This window comes from Leucoraja erinacea, chromosome 48 (genome assembly GCF_028641065.1).
Source record: "Leucoraja erinacea ecotype New England chromosome 48, Leri_hhj_1, whole genome shotgun sequence".
NCBI lineage: Eukaryota > Metazoa > Chordata > Chondrichthyes > Rajiformes > Rajidae > Leucoraja > Leucoraja erinaceus.
This window is the reverse complement of record NC_073424.1, coordinates 345,856-371,005: the sequence shown is the minus strand read 5'-3', so window position 1 is coordinate 371,005 and position 25,150 is coordinate 345,856. Positions and strand designations below refer to the sequence as shown.

Genomic DNA, 25,150 nt, shown 5'->3' with positions numbered 1-25,150 from the left:
GCAGTTCTGGCCGAAGGGCCTACTCCTGCACCTATTCCTGCACCTATTGTCTATTGTCTATAAAGCAAACATTTTTCATTTTGGACACCCAGTGTCCACATCTGGAATGTCCAAATCAAGTATTCTATTTAGATGAACTGCAAAATGTCTTCTCTCCTCTAACATAGATGTATCTGCCATAATAACTAGAATACTCTGTGCTCAAGAACGAACTGCAGATGCTGGAAGATCGAAGGTACACAAAAATGCTGGAGAAATTCAGCGGGTGCCGCAGCATCTATGGAGCGAAGGAAATGGGTGACGTTTCGGGCCGAAACCCTTCTCCAGTCTGAAGAAGGGTTTCGGCCCGAAACGTCACCCATTTCCTTCGCTCCATAGATGCTGCTGCACCCGCTGAGTTTCTCCAACATTTGTGTGTAATTAGAATACTCTTTTGGGGCTCTAATCACACCCTTCCTGTTCTCTAACTGTGATGACCAAGTCAGGGACTGGCAATCCATACTGGATAACATTCAATCCATAAAGATCAGCAGTGATTGAAAACTTTAACAGAAGCATTTACCAATGGTCATGTAACCCAGTGCTGTGAAAATAATATAATTTCTGTCCATAAAATACAACATATCACTCTGCATTGTACAAGCCGTAAGTCAGATTTCAACATTAATTACGTTCTAGCACTTTAATACTGGTTTACAAAAGCCAAGGCAAACAGTATATCATAAGCCTGACAAAAACTCATCTTCATCTGAAAAGGTGGCTGTTCTATAAGAACAGGTGCTTACAGATAATGTAGGTCTGAGGTTCCTAGACTGATTGGTGGGCTGACGGACTAACGGGAGGGGAGCCACTGTAGCTTTCATTTTAGTCTGGTTTGGCCTGTGTTGTTGCTGGAGAGGAAACAAAAAGGAGACAATTAGGTTTAGTTTAGTTTAGTTTAGAGATACAATTTCGAGTTATAATTTAACCTGGCCTCACCTTCAGCATGGACATTGTGGCCCATGAGGCCTGTTCCCGTGCAGTACTCTCCTATTTAATTAAAAAATGTTTAGTTTAGTTTAGAGATAATGCGTGGAAACAGGCCCTTCGGCCCACTGGTACGTGCCGACCAGCCATCCCCGCACATTAACACTATCCTACACACACCAGGGACAATTTACAATTTTTACCAAGCCAATTAATCTACAAACCTTTACGTCTTTGGAGTGTGGGAGGAAACCGAAGATCTCGGAGAAAACCCACGCAGGTCACGGGGAGAAGGTACAAGCTCTGTACAGACGGCACCCGTAGTCAGGATCGAACCCAGTTCTCTAGTGCTACAAGGCAGCAACTCTACCACTGTGCCACCGTGCCATCCAATTAATGGTGTATCACAAAAACATGGAAACTGGCCATTTGGCCTATCGAGTCCACGCCGACCACCCACTCATAGTAGTTCTATGTAATTTTACTTTCTCATCCACTTCCTACCTGCAAGTGGCAATTAACATAGGCCAATTAACCAGTGCACTCGGAGGAAACCCACGCAGTCACCATGAGAACATGTAAACTCCACACAAACAGCATTCGAAACCTGGATCTCTGGCACTGTACCAGCTGTGCCACTGTGCTGCCCATATTATATCTCAGCCAAGGCTGCAATTAAAGCAAGAAATTAGCCTTTCTATCAATGGGTTAAACAGGGAGGAGTTTAATCACCACAGATGGTGCCTATCCTGCTGTGTTCCTCCAGCAGCTTGTTTATTTTGATCTAAATTTCAGCTTCTACAATCTCTTATTTTTCCAACTCGGTGTTAGTAGCAGGAATCTGGAGTGGGTTATCATCAGCCACCACTGTCTGCTGATGCCCTAGTGGAAATTAATGGTGTTCTGGCATCAAAGAATTATAAATGAGCAAAACACTGAGGTCCTGGAGGATCTCAAGCCTGTCAAATCAGACCAGATGAAGGGTCTCCACCCAAAATGTCAACTGCCTGTCTCCCTCCACACATGGTGCTTATCCTGCTGAGTTCCTCCAGCAGCTTACAATACAATACAATACGGTTTTATTCGTCACTTGCACATAAAGTGCAAGTGAAATGAATTTTCCAGCAGCAGTACAATGAAAAAGAACACACAAAAACGCAATCAAAATTTAACACAAACATCCACCACAGCATTCATCACTGTGATGGAAGGCACAACATTTGGCCAGTCCCCCTCCACTTTCCCCCGTGGTCGGGACCTCCACCCTCCGCAGCCGCCACTGCAGGCATCCAGACGAGTGAAAGTCCAGGTAAGTCCTGAAACAGTGCTTCCCCCACCGGAGACTGCAGCTTCAGGTTGGTGTAGGCCGCTGGCCGGCAGTCGAAGATCTAAAGTTCCCGCCGCGCCGCAGCCAGAAGCACTGCAGACCGCAGAATGAGCTTGTTTTTTTGGTTCTAAATTTCAGCATCTGCAATCTCTTATTTCTCCAACTCGGCGGCGGCAGCAGCAGGAGCCTCGGCGGCGGCAGCAGCGGGTGCCTCGGCGGCGGTAGGGGCCTCGCGGTCGATGAGAGCGAGGGGGGAGGGGAAGACAATGGAGACCCGGCGTTGGGGGACTGCCATGAAGAACAATAGGGGCCTAGTGTGGGAGGACCACCGTGAGGGACGGTGGGACAACAAAGGGGGACCCCGTGTGGTGTGGGGGGGGCACCGTAGTTTAGAATCCTCTGCCCAGGGGGTAAGTCTGTGTTTGTTTGTTTGTTCATTTGTTCTGGTGAAGGCAACCAGATAACAGTCAGTCATTTGTCCTTTTCTCTTTGTTTTCACTTTAAATTTCAAGTTTTTGTGTATTTTGTGTACTGTGACTGGCGGCAGACCAATATCCCTCCGGGGATGAATAACGTTTTATCTCATCTTTATCTTATCTTAAAAGGTATTAACGCATGACACATGTGTCATCTGAGTTTAATGGGACAGCTAGCGCCATTCATTGTTTATATGGCAGGGCACTTACAAAAAGCATTATCAAACAAAAAAAATAACAAGTTGCTGATACATATATGGTAGGTAATCAAAAGCGCACGTAAAGGAATATAGTTTCAGGAGCGCAGAGATATAGGAAGGACATTTCGAAACTTTGGGAGTGGCAGCTGCAGTTACAGCCATTCATGACCTAGATTCACGATGCACTGGAGTTCTACTGGGCCAAGGAACATCACCTTTAAGAGGAAGACTGTGATAAAATAAACGCCTCGTTTTAATCGACCAAAATCCAAGAGATCTTGGCAACAGAAGAGGGCAGTCACGGTGGCGCAGCGGTAGAGTTGCTGCCTTACAGCGAATGCAGCGCCGGAGACCCGGGTTTGATCCCAACCAAGAGTGCTGTCTGTACGGAGTTTGTACGTTCTCCCCGTAACCTGCGTGGGTTTTCTCCGACATCTTCGGTTTCCTCCCACACTGCAAAGAAGTACAGGTTGTAGGCGTGATAAATGCCTTGGTAAATGTAAAAAATGTCCCTCGTGGGTGTAGGATAGTGTTAATGTGCGGGGTTCGCTGGTCGGCACGGACCCTGTGAGCTGAAAGGGCCTGTTTCTGCACTGTATCTCTAAACTAAAAAACTAATTTGGATATCAAAGTTCAAATCTTAGGACCTGTTTTCAAATTCAGAACTGCTAGTTACTATTTCATTCTTTACAAGGAAGTTTGTAAAGATATGGAAATAAAACAAAACAGAGCATGAAATGTATATCTTGCTCATGATGCCTAGTCAAATTTCTTCAACTGCAACCTTTTATTTCACCACTTTATCTTGTGGGTAGGGCCTTCCCGGCATGGTTGTGCACACACAAGTACATTGCACAATGTTTAATTAAGATCTCAAGTGCCTTGCTCGATAATTTGTTTCATTGCATTTGTGTTTAGTTTGGTGTTAACATGTTTTCCGTGCTAGACATTAATTGCTACATTAAAGACACTATTAAAAAAATGTGGTTTGTATAGCTTAGCTTATTACTGCAGCTTCGCCAGTTCTTTGTTGCTTATTAGAAACATAGAAAATAGGTGCAGGAGTAGGCCATTCGGCCTTTCGAGCATGCACCGCCATTCAATATGATCATGGCTGATCATCCAACTCAGTATCCTGTACCTGCCTTCTCTCCATACCCCCTGATCCCTTTAGCCACAAGGGCCACATCTAACTCCCTCTTAAATATAGCCAATGAACTGGCCTCAACTACCTTCTGTGGCAGAGAATTCCACAGATTCACCACTCTCTGTGTGAAAAAAATGTTTTTCTCATCTCGGTCCTAAAAGATTTTCCCCTTATCCTTAAACTGTGACCACTTGTTCTGGACTTCCCCAACATCGGGGACAATTTAGGTATTAGTTGTGGAATTTTCTGTTGCCATTAGAAATTTGGGGCTAATATTTACACACAGAAAGAAAGATCAGTACTGAACAGGAATAAATCGTGGCCCGTAATGTCTGTCCAACATGATGCTAATTTAAACTGTACGTGTACGTCTGATATGATCCATTGTCCTCTATTCCCTGCTTGTTCATGTCTCTGAATAAATGCCTCTTAAATGTTGCTATCGTATTTGTTTCCACCACTTCCCCTGGCAGCATGTTCCAGCCTCCCAACTCTCTGTGTGTAAAAAACGTATCTTAGAAATCTCCATTAACCTTTCCTATTTTCACCTTATAGCTATGGCAATAGACAATAGACAACAGACAATGGGTGCAGGAGTAGGCCATTTGGCCCTTCGAGCCAGCACCGCCATTCAATGTGATCATTGCCGATCATCCCCAATCAGGCCTCTAGTATTTGACATTCCCACCTGTGAAAAAATCCTCATGGGCCTGTCCCACTTAGGTTATTTTTAGACGACTGCCGGTGACTGTCATAATCGTAGCAGGTCGCCGAAAAACCAGCGACTGGACCCCCCACTACAACATAAAATTTGAAATAGAATCATTATTTTAACAACAAAAAAACCCCCGAAGTTAGCACCGGCAACAACCTACGTTAACCTGGCGACAGCCATGGTTATTAAGAAGGAACTGCAGATGCTGGAAAATCGAAGGTACACAAAAATGCTGGAGAAACTCAGCGGGTGCAGCAGCATCTATGGAGCGATGGAAATAGGCAACGTTTCGGGACGAAACCCTTCTTCAGACAGCCTTGGTTAACCTGGCAACAAGGGGACATCAGGGGAAGTCAAGCTACGCTCATTGGCATCAAACCCACTGTCACCAACTGTCTCCAAAAAATGTTCAACATGTTGAAAATTCAGGGGCGACCAGAAAGATGCTACAACTCTTTGGGCAACTGAGGAGACGACTCACGACCATACAGGCGGCACCCCGGTGACCATGTGGCAACAACCTAGTCGCCAGCAGTCACCTAAGTGGGACAGGCCCATAACTATCCAGACACAAGGTACTGTAGATGCTGGTTTACAAAGAAATGACACAAAGTGCTGGAGTAACTCAGCAGGTCAGGCAGCATCTCTGGAGAATATGGATTAGTAACGTTTTTGGACAGAACCTTTCAATGACTGTCCAACCCTGTCTCTACCTCTCATAATTTTAAATACTCCAATTAGTTCTCCCCTCAGCCTCCAACACTCCATAGAAAATAATCCAAGTTTTTCCAACCTCTCCCTACAATTAACACACTCCAATTCAGACAAGAGCCTGAGGAAATGAACTGCAGATGCTGGTTTAAACTGAAGATAGACGCAAAATGATGGAGTAACTCAGCGGGACAGACAGCCTGATGAACCTTTTCTGCATTCTCTCCAAAGCCTCTTCACTTCCCTTCCTGTAATGGGAAAACCAGAAGTGGACACAAGACTCCAAATACGGTTGAACCAAAGTTTTGCTTTGTAACAGCTATCACACTCAACAGACCGACCGAACGCGAGTAAGCCATATATCTTCTTTACCACCATATGTACCTGTGTTGCCACATTCTGCGAACACGGTGTTCCTAAAGGGCCTGTCCCAAATGGGAGTCATTTCCTCATCGTTTACGCGACATCGTTTACGTGTCACTACGCACGACATGCGAATGGCGCCCAAGTGGGACAGGCCCTTTAGGGTCCTTCCAGTTAATGTATATTTTTCTCTCACATTTTACTTCCCTAAGTGCATCACCACACACTTGCCGGATTAAGCTTCATCTGCCATTTCTCTGCACACATTTCCAACTGTATCAAAATCAATGTGTAGGGAGGAACTGCAGATGTTAGTTTAAACCAAAGACAAAAGGAATAGGTGACGTTTCAGGTCGAGACCCTTCTTCAGACTGAAGAAGGGTCTCGACCTAAGACGTCACCTATACCTTATCTCCAGAGATGCTGCCTGACCCGCTGAGTTACTCCAGCATTTTGCTTCTGTCTTTTGTATCTACAGTGACTTGCAAATGTTTTCATACCCCTTGAACATTTCCACATTTTGTCACGTTACAACCACAAACGTAAATGTATTTTATTGGGATTTTATGTGATAGACCAACACAAAGTGGTGATAATTGTGAAGTGGAAGGAAAATGATACATGGTTTTCAAATTTTTTTACAAATAAAAAACTGAAAAGTGTGGTGTGTGCAAAAGTATTCAGCCCCCCTGAGTCAATACTTTGTAGAACCACCTTTCGCTGCAATTACAGCTGCAAGTCTTTTGGGGTATGTCTCTACCAGCTTTGCACATCTAGAGACTGAAATGTTTGCCCATTCTTCTTTACAAAATAGCTCAAGCTCAGTCAGATTGGATGGAGAGCGTCTGTGAACAGTAATTTTCAAGTCTTGCCAGCGATTCTCAATTGGATTTAGGTCTGGACTTTGACTGGGCCATTCTAACACATGAATATGCTTTGATCTCAACCATTCCATTGTAGCTCTGGCTGTATGTTTATGGTCGTTGTCCTGCTGGAAGGTGAACCTCCGCCCCAGTCTCAAGTCTTTTGCAGGCTCTAACAGGTTTTCTTCCAAGATTGCCCTGTATTTGGCTCCATCCATCTTCCCATCAACTCTGACCAGCTTCCCTGTCCCTGCTGAAGAAAAGCATCCCCACAGCATGATGCTGCCACCACCATGTTTCACAGTGGGGATGGTGTGTTCAGGGTGATGTGCAGTGTTAGTTTTCCGCCGCACAGCGTTTTGCATTTAGGCCAAAAACTTCAATTTTGGTCTCATCTGACCAGAGCACCTTCCTCCACATGTTTGCTGTGTCCCCCACATGGCTTGTGGCAAACTGCAAACGGGACTTCTTATGGCTTTTTTTCAACAATGGCTTTCTTCTTGCCACTCTTCCATAAAGGCCCGATTTGTGGAGTGCACGACTAATAGTTGTCCTGTGGACAGATTCTCCCACCTGAGCTGTGGATCTCTGCAGGTCCTCCAGAGTTACCATGGGCCTCTTGGCTGCTTCTCTGATCAATGCTCTCCTTGCCCGGCCTGTCAGTTTAGGTGGACGGCCATGTCTCGGTAGGTTTGCAGTTGTGCCATACTCTTTCCATTTTCGGATGATGGATTGAACAGTGCTCCGTGAGATGTTCAAAGCTTGGGATCTTTTTTTATAACCTAACCCTGCTTTAAACTTCTCCACAACTTTATCCCTGACCTGTCTGGTGTGTTCCTTGGGCTTCATGATGCTGTTTGTTCACTACTGTTCTCTAACAAACCTCTGAGGCCTTCACAGAACAGCTGTATTTATACTGAGATTAGATTACACACAAGTGGACTCTATTTACTAATTAGGTGACTTCTGAAGGCAATTGGTTGCACTGGATTTTATTTAGGGGTATCAGAGAAAAGGGGGCTGAATACTTTTGCACGCCACAATTTTCAGTTTTTTATTTGTAAAAAAATTTGAAAACCATGTATCATTTTCCTTCCACTTCACAATTATGCGCCACTTTGTGTTGATCTATCACATAAAATCCCAATAAAATACATTTACGTTTGTGGTTGTAACGTGACAAAATGTGGAAAAGTTCAAGGGGTATGAATACTTTTGCCAGCCACTGTATATCAGTTTGTGACAGCCTTTCTTCACTATCTATAACTCTGCTGATTTTTGTGTTGCCTGCCAACTTGCTAATCAGCCCATCTGTGTTTTCATCCAAATCGTTTATTAGAATCACTTTTTGTCATAATAATGTATATATTGTTGGAGCAATAAAGACCTCAAAAATATCTTTGAATTGCTTGCTGGCCTGTTAACAGTGATGAGCAGCCCACTAGGAATTTTAATACAGGCCTACCATTGAGCAGCTAAAACTAGTTTAGTTTAGTTTCGTGTCATGTATACTAAGGTACAGTGAAAATATTTTTGTGTACGAAGGAACTGCTGATGCTGGTTTAAATCGAAGGTAGACACAAAATGCTGGAGTAACTCAGCGGTACAGGCAGCATCTCTGGAGAGAAGAAATGGGTGACGTTTCGGGTCGAGACCCTTCTTCAGACAATGTATTTTAGTTGTGTGCTATTCAGTCAGCACAACGACTATATGTGATTACAATCGAGCTGTCCACAGTGTACAGATACAGGATAAAGGGAATAACATTTAGTGCAAAGGCTCATTTCTTGCTTTAGTTATGTGGGACCTTCACGCCCACGTTGGTTTTTAAACCAGTCTCCAACGTTATCTTGAAAATGATACTCAGGCTTGGGTCTCATATGGTTGTTATTCTTTTCCTCTACCTCTTTGCCACAGGTGAGATGTTGCCTTGTTAATTCTGCGAATAACCTTTCCCAGAAGAACTAATTCAGATTCAGATTCAGATTCAGATTCAATTTTAATTGTCATTGTCAGTGTACAGTACAGAGACAACGAAATGCATTTAGCATCTCCCTTGAAGAGCGACATAGCAAACGATTTGAATACAAAAATAATAAGTGTGGGGGGGGGGGGGTGGTGATTGGCAGTCACCGAGGTACGTTGTTGAGTAGAGTGACAGCCGCCGGGAAGAAGCTGTTCCTCGACCTGCTGGTTCGGCAACGGAGAGACCTGTAGCGCCTCCCGGATGGTAGGAGGGTAAACAGTCCATGGTTGGGGTGAGAGCAGTCCTTGGCGATGCTGAGCGCCCTCCGCAGACAGCGCTTGCTTTGGACAGACTCAATGGAGGGGAGCGTGGAACCGGTGATGCGTTGGGCAATTTTCACCACCCTCTGCAATGCCTTCCGGTCGGCGACAGAGCAGTTGCCATACCATACTGTGATGCAGTTGGTAAGGATGCTCTCGATGGTGCAGCGGTAGAAGTTCACCAGGATCTGAGGAGACAGATGGACCTTCTTCAGTCTCCTCAGGAAGAAGAGACGCTGATGAGCCTTCTTGATCAGAGTAGAGGTATTGTGGGTCCAAGAGAGGTCATCGGAGATGTTGACTCCCAGGAACCTGAAGCTAGAAACACGTTCCACCTCCGTCCCGTTAATGTGGATGGGGGTGTGCGTGCCGCCTCTGGACTTCCTGAAGTCTACAATGAGCTCCTTGGTCTTCTTGGAGTTAAAGGCCAGGTTGTTGTCAGCGCACCATGCTGCTAAGTGCTGGACCTCCTCCCTGTAGGCCAGCTCATCGTTGTTGCTGATGAGGCCAATCACCGTTGTATCATCTGCATACTTGATGATGGTGTTAGTACCATGTACAGGTGTGCAGTCATAGGTGAAGAGGGAGTAGAGGAGGGGGCTCAGCACACAGCCCTGAGGAACGCCGGTGTTCAGGGTGAGGGTTGAAGAGGTGTGCTTGTCTAACCTCACAGACTGGGGTCTGTTGGTTAGAAAGTCCAGTATCCAGTTGCAGAGGGAGGGGTCGATGCCCAGGTTACCGAGTTTGGTGATCAGTTTTGATGGAATAATGGTGTTGAATGCTGAGCTGTAATCGATGAACAGCATTCTTACATAAGTGTCTCTGTTGTCGAGGTGGGAGAGGGCGGAGTGAAGTGCCATTGAGATGGCATCCTCCGTACTCCTGTTCTTGCGGTAGGCAAACTGATAGGGATCCAGTGTGGGGGGTAGGCAGCTTTTGAGGTGTGCCAGGACCAGCCTCTCGAAGCACTTGGTGATGATGGGGGTAAGTGCAACTGGGCGGAAGTCGTTGAGGCTTGCCGCAGTGGAGTGTTTTGGCACTGGCACGATGGAGGTGGCTTTAAGGCAAATGGGGACAACTGCTTGGGCAAGTGACAGGTTGAAGATGTCAGTCCAGACGTCTGTCAGCTGCGCAGCACAGGCCCTGAGCACGCGCCCGGGGATGCCGTCAGGGCCAGCAGCCTTACGTGCATTAGTCCTACTCAGTGCCACGTACACGTTGTAGGGGGTGAGTGTGAGGGGTTGGTGATCAGCAGGTAGCACAGCCTTGATGGCTGTCTCTAGATTGTCCCTGTCGAAGCGGCCATAGAAGTGATTAAGCTCCTCAAGGAAGGAGGCGTCGCTGGATGTGGGGGTGATGTTGGAGGGTCTGTAGTCCGTGATGGCCTGGATGCCTTGCCACATGCGTCGGGGGTCGAAGTTGTTGTTGAAGTGCTCCTCAATCCTGAGCTTATGGCAGTGCTTGGCCTTCCTGATGCCCCTCTTCAGGTTAGCCCTGGATGAACTGTAAGCTCGAGCATCGCCTGACCTGAAAGCGGTGTCCCGTGCTTTCAGCAGTAGCCTGACCTCGCTGTTCATCCATGGCTTCTGATTCGGGTATATGGTCACCTGTTTGAGGGAGGTGACACTATTGATGGTGGAGTTTATAAAGTCCAGAACAGAGGATGTGTAGGAATCAATGTCCGTGTGAGAGTCAAGGGTGGCCTGGGCTGCAAACGCCTTCCAGTCAGTGTTTCCAAAACACTGCTGAAGTGTGAAGTCCGCTTCCTCTGCCCAGACTTTAACTGTCCTTACAGTTGGTTTAACCCGTCTGATGAGTGGGGAGTACTTAGGGAGCAGGAACAATGAGACGTGATCAAACTGACCAAGGTGGGGGAGGGGGATGGCTTTGTAAGCTTCAGCCATGTTGTGTAGACTTTGTCCAGTGTCTTGTCTACTCTAGTGGGGAAGGATACATGTTGGTGGAATTTGGGGAGTACAGTCTTCAGGTTGGAGTGATTGAAGTCACCCGCAACAATGAAGGCTGCCTCGGGGTTGTGCGTCTGTTGTTTGCTAATGGCAGTATGCAGCTCTTTCATTGCAAGCTTGGCATTAGCATCAGGAGGGATATAGGCTGCAGTCACAACAGTGGAGGTGAACTCTCTGGGCAGATAGAACGGTCTGCATCTAACCAAGAGGAACTCAAGGTTAGCTGAGCAGTGACTCTCGATGATGGTGGAGTCCGTGCACCATGCTTTGTTTACATAAATGCACAGACCCCCCCCTCTGGTCTTACCAGAGTCTGATGTCCTGTCCGCTCGGAGTAAATGACGCCCCGATAGCTGGATGGCGCTGTCAGGAACGTCAGTGTTGAGCCAAGTTTCAGTGAAGATCAAGATGTTGCAGTCCTTGATCCGGTTGTGGGAGGTGATCCTTAGCCGGAGTTCATCCATTTTGTTTGCCAGTGAGCGCACGTTGGCGAGGAAAAGGCTAGGAATCGCTGCCCTGTGTGGGGCTAGCTCTAACCTGGCCTTTAACCCACCTCTGCGTCCCCGGCGGTGTTTTCATTCTTCATCAGACTGGCCATAATCCTGAAAGTGCCTTTGCATCATTCAGTAAAAATACCACACTTGTACCACCGCTGCCACTGCAAAGGGTCTCCACATCCAGAACTAATGACATTTTCTCTCAGCATCACCACATGAATCCAGAATACTTTTATGAAGATCTTTCACTGCCATCATATGGTCCCATTGGAGGTTCAAACCATGGTGATGTCAGGATTCCGTGTGAGTTCTGTGGTGTAGTGTTGGAAGAAGATGTGTTATATCATCATCACGATCAGTGTAATTTGCGACCATCAACGGCAAGACCTCCTGATCAAGAAGTCGATCAACCATTCTCTGTGACTAAGACTGAGTCAAGAAAGATTCTGGATGTGCCCATTTGTCGACAAAGACACCAGGGAGATGTTGAACCTGACCACTTTGCTTATATGGGTGACATTGTCCAGCCAAGACCAGCAATTAGAAATTTGTTGAGAATGAAGCCAAGCGGAGCTTCAACAAGTGTATGATGGTCCCTAACAAGTTGTCCAATGCCTACCCAAAAGCTTTGTGATCTATCGGAACGGAAAAACTGACACCGCATCCGTCGACCGGTTAAAGCCAGCATACGTTGAGAACCAACCGACCACCTCACCCAGCGAACCGGCGAAGTCACAAGATCCCAACACTTTCTGTTAAAGACCTCCCACAATGCAGTACCAAACAAGATCAGGCCGTAAAATCAACCCGCCAGACCGGTACGGGACAGGACAAAGCAAGGCAGTCGCCACTTTGTATGACTCGGAGGCTGAGGGGGGAGCTGTGTCACCTTCGCCCATGTTGGTTTTGCATACAGCCCCTCACGAGACCGTCCAGCCACAAGAGCTCAATAACAATGCCAAAGTCAGACGCACTAATTGGCCTTATCTGCACACAGGTTATGATTGGTAAGAATGTAGGTACAAGGGTCTTCTGGAATAAACGTGAGACAAGGTGTCTGGCTCAGCTGAGTGTTGTTTGTTCTTTGCTTTCAGTCGTGGGATTCAGTAGATCCTAAATTACATCTCCCATCTCCCATCGGGCAAAAGATCTCAATGTGAAAACATACACCTCCAGATTCACGGACAGTTTATTATCAGCTGGTATCAGACAACTGAACCATCCTACCACAACTAGAGGAGCAGTCCTGAACTACTATCTACCTCATTGGTGACCCTCAGACTATCTTGATTGGACTTTACTGGCTTTACCTTGCACTAAACATTATTCCCTTATCATGTATCTGTGCACTGCAAATGGCTCGATTGTCATCATGTATTGTCTTTCCACTGACTGGTTAGCACGCAACAAAATTTTTCACTGTACCTCAGTACATGTGACAATAAACTAAACTGGTAAAGTCCAGTAAAGTCCGATTAAAGATACTCCAAGGATCTCCAATGAGGTAGATGAGAGGTCAGGACTGCTCTCTAGTTGGTAATCTCTAGGACAGTTCAGTTGTCTGATAACAGCTGGGATGAAACTGTCCCTGAATCTGGTGGGTACAGCACCTGCCAGTTTCACTGTTGGTTCATTTTAATATGCAAAATTTGAGGAACAATGAAATATATAAAACTCATGGTTATTTTAGGATGTAACTGGTTGGGGCACGACCTTTTCAAAAGTACAAAGTAGGTATATTTTTAACTTTTTTAAACAAGGGCAGTACAGTGTCATAGCAGTAGAGTTGCTGCCTTCTGGTTTCCTCCCACACTCCAAAGACATACTTCAACATGCTCTCTAGAATATCAACACATCCTTCCCGGAACTCACCATCTCCATGTTCCTTTGGTGAATACCGATGAAAATTCAATAATAATTTGCAATTCTTATTGGCATTAACAATGTTTAACTTATTGGTCAAAACAGCTAACAAGTAAAAGTTTGTGAAAATATCTGATTCTAAGTGAATGTACATGCCCCTATTTTGACGGCCTTGTGGTAGCACTAGCATTGGGTAATCATTGCTTACCATAAGATACGGTTTTTGACCTCCTTGTGGTCACATCCAACATGAACTAAATGGCTAAACGGTGGCATGGTGGCGCAGCGGTAGACTTGCTGCCTTATAGAGCCACATATCCAAATTCGATCCTGACTACGGGCGCTGTCTGTACGGAGTTTGTAAGTTCTCCCCGTGACCTGCGTGGGTTTTCTCTGGGTGCCCCGGTTTCTTCCCACACTCCAAAGATGTACAGGTTTGTTAGTTAATTGCCTTTGGTAAAATTGTAAATTGTCCCTAGTGTGTGTAGGATAGGTCAGTGCAGATTCAGTGGGCTGAAGGGCCTGTTCCCACGCTATACCTCTAAACTAAACAAAGCAAAAATTTTGCACAGAAACACATCCTTTAGCAAAAAGGGCATGTAATATAAACTAAATGGAACATTGAAAGCTGTAAATGTATATTTATATAAGTTACTGAAGAAAGTAATATGAGCAGGTAGACAAAATTGCTGGAGAAACTCAGCGGGTGAGGCAGCTATGGAGCAAAGGAATAGGTGCTGTTTCGAGTCGAGACCCTTCTTCAGACTGATGTGGAGGGGGGGGGGAGCGGGAAGAAGAAAGGAAGAGGAGGCGGAGACAGTGGCCTGTGGGAGAGCTGGGAAGGGGAGGGGAAGGAGGGAGAAAGCAAGGACTACCTGAAATTGGAGAAGACAATGTTCATACCGCTGGGGTATAAACTACCCAAGCGAAATATGAGGTGCTGGTCCTCCAATTTGCAGTGGGACTCGCTCTGGCCATGGAGGAGGCCCAGGACAGAAAGGTCGGATTCGGAATGGGAGGGGGATAGGGCTCTTAACGATAGTGGAGTCAAGGGATATGGGGAGAAGGCAGGAGCCTATTGTCTATCATCCCATCCAAACACATCTCCAAATTCCTGGACCAAGGAGAAAGCATACTGTCAGGTTGCATCACAGCTAGGTTTGGAAACAACTCCACACAAGACAAGAAATTGCAGAGAATTGTACAGTGGATGTAGTCCAGGCCATCGCTCAGGCCATTCTGCCCATCACTGCCTCCATCTACACTTCAAGCTGCTTTGGGAAAGCAGCCAACATAAACAAATACATTTCGCACCCTGGTCATTCCTCCATCTCCATGCTCACATCAGGCAGAAGGTACAGAAGCTTGAAAGCAAACACCACCAGGCACAGGAACAGCTTCTCCCCCTCTGTTTTCACGCTTCTGAACGATCCTTTCATAAGCTAGGGTACTGTCCGATTCCCATTGCGGACTTAGGACTTTGCCTCTGGAAATGTTGAGCTATAATGCTGAGAACCATATTCTGCACACTGTAACTTAGGTTTAGGTTTATTATTGCGAATGGCTCAATTGTGATCATGTATTTCCTTTCCGCTGGCTGGTTAGCATGCAACAAAAGCTTTTCACTGTACCTCGGTACACTAAACTATAAACTAAACTGAACTGATTGTCACAGTCTTTGATAAAGTGGCGTGTAAGGCTGCTAAAGATAAGAGCCCATGGTATTAGAGGAAAGATACTAGCATCGATAAAAGAATGGCTGCATGGCAGAAGGCAAAGAGTGGGAATAAAGGGTACCTTTTCTGCATTGCAGCTAGTGGTGTTCCGCAGAGGTCGGTGTTGGGTTCAATACTTTTCAGATTGTATATTTTAATGATTTGGATGATAGAATTGATGGCTTTGTGGCAAAGTTTGTGGATGATGCAAAAATAGGTAGGGCAAGTAGTGTAGATGAAGCAAGGAGTCTGCAGAAGGACTTGGACAGGATGGGAGAGTGGGCAAAGAAGTGGCCGATGGAATTCAGTGTCGCAAAGTTTATGATCATGCACTTTGGAAGTACAAATAAAGGCGTAAACTATTTTCTAAATGAGGATTCAGAAATCGGAGGTGCAAAAGGATTTGGGGGTGCTGGTGCAGTATTCCCCAAAGGATTCATTTGCTAGTTGAATTAGTGGTAAGGAAGGTAAAGTAAGTAAGTAAGTAAGTTTATTGGCCAAGTATTCACATACAAGGAATTTGCCTTGGTGCTCCGCCCACAAGTAACAACATGACACACAGTGACAGTTACGAATGACTCAGAAAACACTAAACTTTAAAAATAATAAAACATGAATAATAAAACATCATTGATCAAGCATGTAAACCAACAAAATACCAGGTCAAAGGGAGGCTACAGATTTTTGGTTGTTGAGTAGAGCAACTACTCGTGGATAAAAACTGTTTTTATGTCTGGCTTAATTTTGAGAGGACTAGAATATAAAAGCGGGGATGTTATCCCGGGGCTTATAAACTATAAACCAATGCATCCAAGTTTTTGATTACTCTTCCCTGAGAAAAAGATTGTGCACATTCATATTATCGATATCCCTCATGATATTATACACCTCTTTCAGATCACCCTTCAGTTTCCTATGCTCCAAATCATTCAGTTATGCAGCATGGGAACAGGGCCTTTGGCCAATTCATTCATGCTGACCAAGGTGACTACCCACAATGTTGGAGTAACTCAGCGGGACAGGCAGCATCTCTGGAGAGAAGGAATGGCCGACGTTTCGGGTCGAGACCCTTCTTCAGTCGGAACCTTCTTCAGTCTGAGTTACTCCAGCATTTTGTGTCTACCTTCCATTTAAACCAGCATCCGCAGTTCGTTCTTACACAAGGTGCCTACCCAAGCTAGTCTTTGAGAGGCTGGTCACAGTGTACATCAACCCTAGTTTCTCAGTCAGCTTTAATCCTCTCCAATTCATTCATCACTGCCACAGCTCCACAGCAGATGGCACCTCCCTGGCCCTACGATTGACTATAGCCCTGCAATCAACACCATTCCAACCAAACTCATACCCAAACTCCTGCTTCTAGGACTCTGTGTATCTTCTACAACTGTATGTGTAGGAGAAACTGCAGATGCTGGGTTAAACTGAAGACAGACTACAACTGTGTTCTCAACTTGACCCAGAGACAGGCAACGAAACATTGTCCACGATAATTCTTAACACCAGTACCCAGTAAGGATGCATTCTCCGTTTCCTACTCTAACCCATATGCACTCGCACTGTGCGGATAAATTCGCTCTAAATCCATCTACATGTTGTGTAGGAAGGAACTGCAGATGCTGGTTTAAATCGAAGACAGACACAAAAAGCTATAGTAACTTAGTGGATCAGACAGCATCTCTCGGGGTAAGGAATAGGTGATGTTTTGGGTCGAGACCCTTTTTTCTGACCCGAAACGTCATCTATTCCTTTTCTCTAAAGATGGTGTCAGACCGGCTGAGTTACTCCAGCTCTTTGTGTCTACAATACAATACAATACAATTTATTGTCATTTGAGCCCCAGTGAGGCTCAAACGAAATTCTGTTTCCACAGCCATACAAACAAAGACAATTTCCTAGACATACACACAATTTAATTCACACAAACATCCATCCATGATGGAAGGCAAAGTCTTTTCTCTCCCCTGTTCTCCATGTCTCTCCCGATATCCAAGCCCCAGGTGGGCGATGATAAGTCCCACGGCCATTTTAGGCCGTGCCGGGCGATTTACGGCCCCGCTCCCGGTCTAAATGTCACAAAGTTGGAGCCCCCGGCAGGCGCTGGAATGTCCCACGGCCATGAAGCCGTGCCGGGCGATGTACGTCCCCGCTCCGGGTCGTTCCAACCCCGCGACACGGGCTGGAGAAGTCGCGTTGCGGGAGCTCCGGGAAGCGGTCTCTCTCTCTCCCCCCGGACCCGCGAGCTCCCGATGTCCCAGTTCACCGGACCTGCAGCTGCGTTGCTGGAGCCTCCGAGCCCCAGGAGTCGCGTTGCAGCAGCGAGTCACCACCGCTCCCCACGCTCCGAGGCCGGCCAGCCCCACGATGGTGAGTAGTCCGCAGCTCCGCAGCTCCGCAGTCTCCCGAGCCCCCGGGTCGTTCAGGTTGGAGGCCGCTCCACGGTGCTAGGCCCCAACGACAACGGAGACCGACAGGGAAAAGGTCGGGTCTCCCGAACAGGGAAGAGATTTTAAACGGTTTCCCCCCCCCCCCCCCGCCCCCCCACATATACACATTTAAAACTAGTATTAAAAAACACCAACACTACATTTAACTAGACAAAAAATAAAAAAAGACAGAGACAGGCTGCAGGGGCCGCTGCAACTACAACTGGTGAGTCGCGCCGCCAACCAACGATCTATCTCCCATCTACATGTTTGCAGATGACACCATCTAGTGGACCAATCTCTAACAATGCCGAGACGCACCACAGGAAGGAGATAGAGAGCTCAGCAGCAGCAAGATGAAGGAGCTAGTTATTTTCTGAAAGAGGAGTGTAGTAAATGCCCCAATCAGCATCATTGGTGCTGAAGTGCAGATAGTTGAGAACTTCATGTTCATAAGTGTAAATATCACCAATAATTTGTCTTAGTTCAATCACATTTAAGCTCGGACCATGAAAGCACCAATATTACGGAGGAAATCAAAATATCTTCTGTACCACTGCATATTAGGTAGATTTTTCCCTCAAATGTGTCAGAAATGAAAGAAGGCACAATTTCTATCTGGGTCTCAAAAATATATCATGCCAACATAGATCAGGGTTGGAATGGTCTGCTAGTACTCTCTCTACATTCTCCACAACCCAAATGAAAGAAACGCTTACCTTGAGAGAATATATTAGGACCATATAACTTAGTTTTGCAATTCCCTTACCAAATGTAACTCATGTGAAGACGGGACCTTATGTAAGGCCAGACCTACATCCTCCCCATTATGCCTGCTCTTGCATTTGCAGTCAATGTGAGTTCCTCACAATGTGTAAGCAATATAGTCATAGAGGTACACAGCACAGAAACTGTCCCTTCAGCCCATCTGGACCATGCGATCCAAGTTGTCATGCTGGTCTAGTCCTATATACCCGCATTTGGCCCATATCCATCTAAGCCCATCCTATCCATATATCTGTCAAACGTTTTTTTTAAATTCTTAGTTGTATACACTTCTACAGCTTCCTCTGGCACCTCATTCCAGATACAGACTATCCTCTGAGTGAAAACCTTATCCCTAAGATCCCTCTTAAATCTCTCACCTGAAGCATAGAAACATAGAAAAATAGGTGCATGAGTATGGCTGATCATCTAAAATCAGTACCCCATTCCTGCTTGCTCCTCATATTCCTTGGTTCCTTTAGCCTTAAGAGTTAAATCTAATTCTCTCTTGCATATGTCCTCTAGTTTTAGAATCCTCTACGGGAAAAAAAACTGTGAGTGTTCATTTCAATATGCCCCTCATGAGCATGTACACCTCAATAAGGTCACCCTCAGCCTCCTACGCTTCAAAGAAAAAAGTCACAGCCTGTCCAATCTCTCCCTATAACTCAAACCCGCAAGTCCAAGTAACATCTTAATGAATCTCTTCTGCATTTTTTCCAACTTAATGACATTTTCTTAGAACTGGGCAACACAGTACTCCAAGGTAGACACAAAATGCTGGAGTAATTCATCGGGACAGGCAGCATCTCTACAGAGAAGGTATAGGTGATGTTTCGGGTCAAGACCCTTTTTCAGGCTGAGCGTCCGGGGGGAGGGAAATGAGAGATATGGAAGGGTGTGAAAATCACAGATCAAAACAGTCGATGATCAAGGAAATATAGAATGGTTCATTGTTGGCTATGGGGAAGTTGACAACGAGGTATACAAACAGTAAAATTAATCAGGAGGACAGTGAAACTAGTCGGAGAACTAGGGTGAGGGAGGGACAGAGAAAGAGAGAAAGCAAGGGTTGCTTGAAGTTCCTTCCTACGCAGTACTCCATGTGGTCTCACCAATGACTTGTAGAGCATTGAATTGTGATGTCTGACAAATGCTCAACGCCAAATGATGTTTCTACTACTGTCCCAGTAACCTCCTGCACCCACAAAGGTGGCAATTGCTTTTAATAATCAATTTTGTTCTTTAAGAATAACTGAGGTTTTAAACATAGAAACATAGAATAGAAATATAGAAAATAGGTGCATGAGTAGGCCATTCAACCCTTCGAGCCAGCACCGCCATTCAATATGGTCATGGCTGATCATCTAAAACCAGTACACCATTTCTGCTTTTTCCCCATATCCCTTGATTCCGTTAGTCCTAAGATCTAAATCTAACTCTCTCTTGAAAACATCCAGTGAATTGGCCTCCACTGCCCTCTGTGGCAGAGAATTCCACAGATTCCCAACTCTCTGGGTGAAATAGTGTTTCCTCATCACAGTCCTAAATGGCCATTGTTAAACTGTGACCCCTGGTTCTGGACTTCCCCAACATCGGGAACATTTTTCCAGCACCTAGCCAGTCCAATCCCTAAAGAAATGCTGAATCTGAGAAAATAACCCTCCTTGAGGAAGAAATATTGTCAAAGCTTTTTACTCTTTTATTTTGGGAAGATGTTCTTTATCCAGGTTAATAATCGTGAATAACTAGGTCGCTAATTTAAAGTAAAGATAAATACCTGTCTGTGCAGCTGTTCAGGATGATGTTGTTCTCTTCGTTGCACTTGCTTTGGTTGCTGACGATAGGGAGTTTTAACTAAAGTTCCTCTGAGATGCTTATACAGATTACTTTTCAGTCTCAATGGGTTATATGTCGATTCTACATCAAGTCCATCCAATATCTCCTTTAAAAGTATAAAAGAAAACCTTTCAAGTTTCTGTTTTATTAACTCAAGAAGAACCAGCTTCGAAGAATATTTGGCACATTGTAATGCTACCCTACTCCACTGGAAAAAATTATTGTCATATGTACCGAAACACAACAATGAAATTCTAACTTGCGGCAACACAACAGATATGTAAACATGTAGGAAGGAACTGCAGATGCTGGTTTAAACTGAAGATAAGCACAAAATGCTGGAGTAATTCTGCGGGTCAAACAGCATAGACAATAGACATAGACTGTAGACGATAGACAATAGGTGCAGGAGTAGGCCATTTGGCACTTCGAGCCAGCACCGCCATTCAATGTGATCATGGCTGATCATCCCCAATCAGTACCCCGTTCCTGCCTTCTCCCCATATCCCCTGACTCCGCTATTTTTAAGAGCCCTATCTAGCTCTCTCTTGAAAGCATACAGAGAACCTACCTCCACCGCCCTCCGAGGCAGAGAATTCCACAGACTCACCACTGTCTGTGAGAAAATGTGTTTCCTCGTCTCCGTTCTAAATGGCTTACTCCTTATTCTTAAACTGTGGGCACTGGTTCTGGACTCCCCCAACATCGGGAACGTGTTTCCTGCCTCTAGAGTGTCCAAGCCCTTAACATTCTTATATGTTTCAATGAGATCCCTTCTCATCCTTCTAAACCCCAGAGTGTTCAAGCGCAGCTGCTCCATTCTCTCAGCATATGACAGTTCCGCCATCCCGGGAATCTACCTTGTAAACCTACGCTGCACTCCTTCAATAGCAAGAATGTCCTTCCTCAAATTAGGGGACCAAAACTGCACACAATACTCCAGGTGTGGTCTCACTAGGGCTCTGTACAACTGCAGAAGGACCTCTTTGCTCCTATATTCGATTCCTCTTGTTATAAATATGCCATTCGCCAACATGCCATTCACTTTCTTCATTGCCTGCTGTACCTGCATGCTTACTTTCATAGACTGATGTACAAGGACCCCCAGATCCCGTTGTACTTCCCCTTTTCCCCACTTGTTATACAGCATCTCTGGAGAGAAGGAATAGGTGACGTTTTGGCTCAAGAAGGGTCTGAAGAAGGGTTTCGACTTGAAACGTCACCTATTCCTTTTCTCCAGAGGTGCTGTCTGAACCGCTGAGTTACTTCAGATATATAAACATAGTACAAACATGTAGTATGAATGAAGAGGGAGATCGGCAGCATGTTAATTTCCAGATGTGTACAGATTGTGTAAATGCCATTGTTTCATTTTTGACTTTTACCAGGATCTTCCTATTTGCATAGTTCACATGATATATCCACTTTGGGCTGGAGTGCTTGTTGGATAGTGGATAAACTGCTGCTTAAGAATAGTTACATTTAATATTGTTATGATTGTTTTCTATTCGGAATTTGTAATGTCTTAAAGTGATTCAATAGAGCAGAATCAACACAGACCTGATAGAAATATCTAAAATTATGAAAGACATAGATAGGGAAGACAATCTATCTGATTGTCAAAAGAGTGTAGCTTTACGGTCAGAGCGGAAAGTTTAAAAGAGATGTGCGGAGAAAGTTTTTTTTACACACTCACTAAGACAACTGTACAACTGCAGTAGAACCTCCCTGCTCTTATACTCAAATCCTTTTGCTATGAATGCTAACATACCATTCGCTTTCTTCTGCTGCACCTGCATGCCTACTTTCAATGACTGGTGTACCATGACACCCAGGTTTCGTTGCATCTCCCCTTTTCTTAATCGGCCACCATTCAAATAATAGTCTACTTTCCTGTTTCTGCCACCAAAGTGGATAACCTCACATTTATCCACATCATCTGCCATGCATTTTCCCACTCACCCAGCCTATCCAAGTCACCTTGTAGCCTCCTAGCATCCTCCTCATAGCTAACACTGCCCCCCAGCTTCGTGTCATCCGCAAACTTGGAGATGTTGCATTCAGATCCCTCGTCCAAATCATTTATATTGTAAATAGCTGGCGTCCCAGCACTGAGCCTTGCGGTACCCCACTAGTCACTGCCTGCCATTGTGAAATGGACCAGTTTACTCCTACTCTTTGCTTCCTGTCTGCCAGCCAGTTCTCTATCCACATCAATACTGAACCCCCAATACCGTGTGCTTTAAGTTTGTATACTAATCTCTTATGTGGGACCATGTCGAAAGCCTTCTGAAAATCCAGCTCTAACTCATCCACTGGTTCTCCCTTATCCACTCTACTAGTTACATCCTCGAAAAATTCTATAAGATTCATCAGACATGATTTACCTTTCATAAATCCATGCTGACTTTGTCCAATGATTTGTCCAATGTCCAATGATTTGTTCAATAGGTTGAAGACCCAACTTCTTCTGTTATTATAATAGGAGGGATTGTAGCATTGCTGAATGAAGAGATATGGAATATAGCTATACAAGGAGAGCTGTGGTGCAGCAGACCGTGGGAATGGTTGCTGGAGAGCAGTAGTGGAGTTTTAGTTACCCGGAGGTCTCGCAGGTAAGTGCTGAAGGATTATGGCCGAGGGAGGTTGCACACAAGATGATATAGCCTCGGTTTCCCGGACATTCTCCACAGAGAATGTTACATTGGAATCACATAACTCCCATATGTCTATTACTTTGTGACTATAAGGTTTGTCATTCAAAATTCCCAAATAGTCTGATTGTATATGTGATTCACTCTGGGTTGATTATCAATTGCATAGTGTTGAACGAAACAGTGCTGTGTGATCTAATTACAATGCAATGGTAAGTCAATTAAATCTGGTCAACCTCTGTACTGACCTTGCAACCATTAATAGCTGAGTCTCACGTTGCGAGTTGACACAAGAGGTACCCCGAGTTAAAACTCGTGGTAATAACATACAATTAACGTACGGAACTCGTGGACGCAACTTAGAGACTCGTGGCGCTAACGGCAGGTACTCGTGAAATTTGTCAACTCTTGCAAAATATCAAACATGTTTAAAATTTTCCACAAGTCAATTTTACTCTTCTGGTTAAGAATTGAAACATTTTAACTCGTTGTAAGAATGTAGTGGCCCGTGCGTTTATCTTAGTGTATCGTGAGTCTACCGTGGGAACTCTTTAACTCAGCGGGCAGATTGTCGCTCCCTTCAGTTTCCCAGCGACAATCACTTGCCATAACGCGAGAGAGATCATGCACTGTTGTAGGTCTCCTTTGCACGTCGGTGTTTCTGTCTTTCTCCACTCTTTGTTGGCTCTATCTGTCACCACCCCCACCTACACCCCTCTGCTTCCCGGCCGTGTGTGTGACCCCTTCCCTCCCCTCTCCAGCTCCCCGCCCATTGCACCGGCGCGGGGGCTTTGCACTGTCTTCTCGTCGGCGATGCCAGCAGATCAGTGCCAGTCGCCCCGGGGCAGTCGATCCCTTCAGTTTCCCAGGGGGTCGGGACGGGACCGTAGTTGGGAGGGAAGGGTGGGGGGGGGGGGGGGGGGGGGGGGGTTAGGGGCAGGAGAGTGGGGTTGTTTGCAGTGGCAGAGGGAGGGGGCAAGGGCGGTACAGTTCCCAGTCTCAGCTCCTGTCCAGGGGGTTGGCTGGAGACGTCAGGACCAACGGGACACCGACCCCCAGGCCCACCACAAGCACGGAGAACCCTGAGACCCACAGCCAACAGCAACTCCAGCCCAGCCCCACTCCAACTCCAGAGGAACCCGCTCCCCGATGGGCCGCTATGGCGACAAGTGGTAGTTTGCCCACAGCCCTAGCTGCGCCCCCTCATCCGCCACCCCAAGAACAAGTCGTACCTTGCACACCATCAGCCACTCTGGGGGAGAGCCCGGACCAGAGGGGGGGAATGGGAGTCAGCAGGCACGCAGGCTCTTGACTATTTTCTGCATTTCATCGTAAAATGTTCCTGTTATTAAAAAATAGTAATGTCTATCCTGTCATAAGTAATGTGTGAGCCTGCAGCCCTTCACCTCCAACCCCCTCCCTTCAGTCCGACGCCGAGATCCTGCTGAAGATGGGCAGCTGCCAGCTGGATGAAGTGGCAGCGGGTATCATAGGGGCAGAAGCTGATGGTGTGCAAGGCACGTCTTGTTCTTGGGGTGGCGGATGAGGGGGCGCAGATGGGCTGTGGGCGAACTGCCACTTGTCGCTGTAGTGGCCCATCGGGGAGCGGGTTCCTCTGGAGTTGGAGTGGGGCTGGGCTGGAGTTGCTGTTGGCTGTGGGTCTCTGGGTTCTCCGTGCTTGCAGTGGGCCTGGTGGGCATGGGGGTCGGTGTACCGTTGGTCCTGATGTCTCCGGCCACCACCCTGGACAGTAGCTGAGACTGGGAACTGTACCGCCCTTGCCCCCTCCCTCTGCAACTGCAAACAACCCCACTCTCCTGCTCACCTAACCCACCCACACCCCAACTCCCCCCCACCTTTCCCTCCCAACTCCAGTCCCGTCCCGACCCCCTGGGAAACTGAAGGGAGCGACTGCCCCGGGGCGACTGGCACTGACCTGCTGGCATCGCCGACGTGAAGACAATGCAAAGCCCCCGCGCCCAGTGCAATGGGCGGGGAGCTGGAGAGGGGAGGGAAGGGATCACACACATGGCCGGGAAGCAGAGGGGTGTAGGTGGGGGTGGTGACAGATAGGGCCAACAATGAGTGGAGAAAGACAGAAACACCGACCAAGAGTTGACAAGTTTCACGAGTACCTGCCGTTAGCGCCACGAGTCTCTAAGTTGCGTCCACGAGTTCTGTACGTAAATCGTACGTTATTACCACGAGTTTTAACTCGGGGTACCTCTTGTGTCAACTCGCAACGTGAGGCTCAACTTTAAAGGTTTGAGTGCTCTGCTGGAAAGATTTTGCCACAAGAACTGGCTTTTGAATCTGATTTAATAACTGCGTGCTTAATAAATCTGTAGAATAGTCAACATTGTGAAACCTATT

At 46.2% G+C, this 25,150-nt stretch overlaps 1 protein-coding gene across 1 annotated transcript in view; it reads right to left on the bottom strand.

Annotated features, from left to right (window-relative positions):
- Positions 1-329: 329 nt before the first annotated feature.
- m1ap (meiosis 1 associated protein) overlaps positions 330-25,150 on the bottom strand; it is a 60,422-nt gene continuing 35,601 nt past the window's right edge. The window contains exons 8-9 of the mRNA XM_055664850.1: positions 20,065-20,229; positions 330-890 (exon numbers count right to left, since the gene is read on the bottom strand). Coding sequence (XP_055520825.1) covers positions 720-890; positions 20,065-20,229 — 336 coding nt within the window. The 3' untranslated portion in view covers positions 330-719. The remainder of the gene's footprint in view (positions 891-20,064; positions 20,230-25,150) is intronic.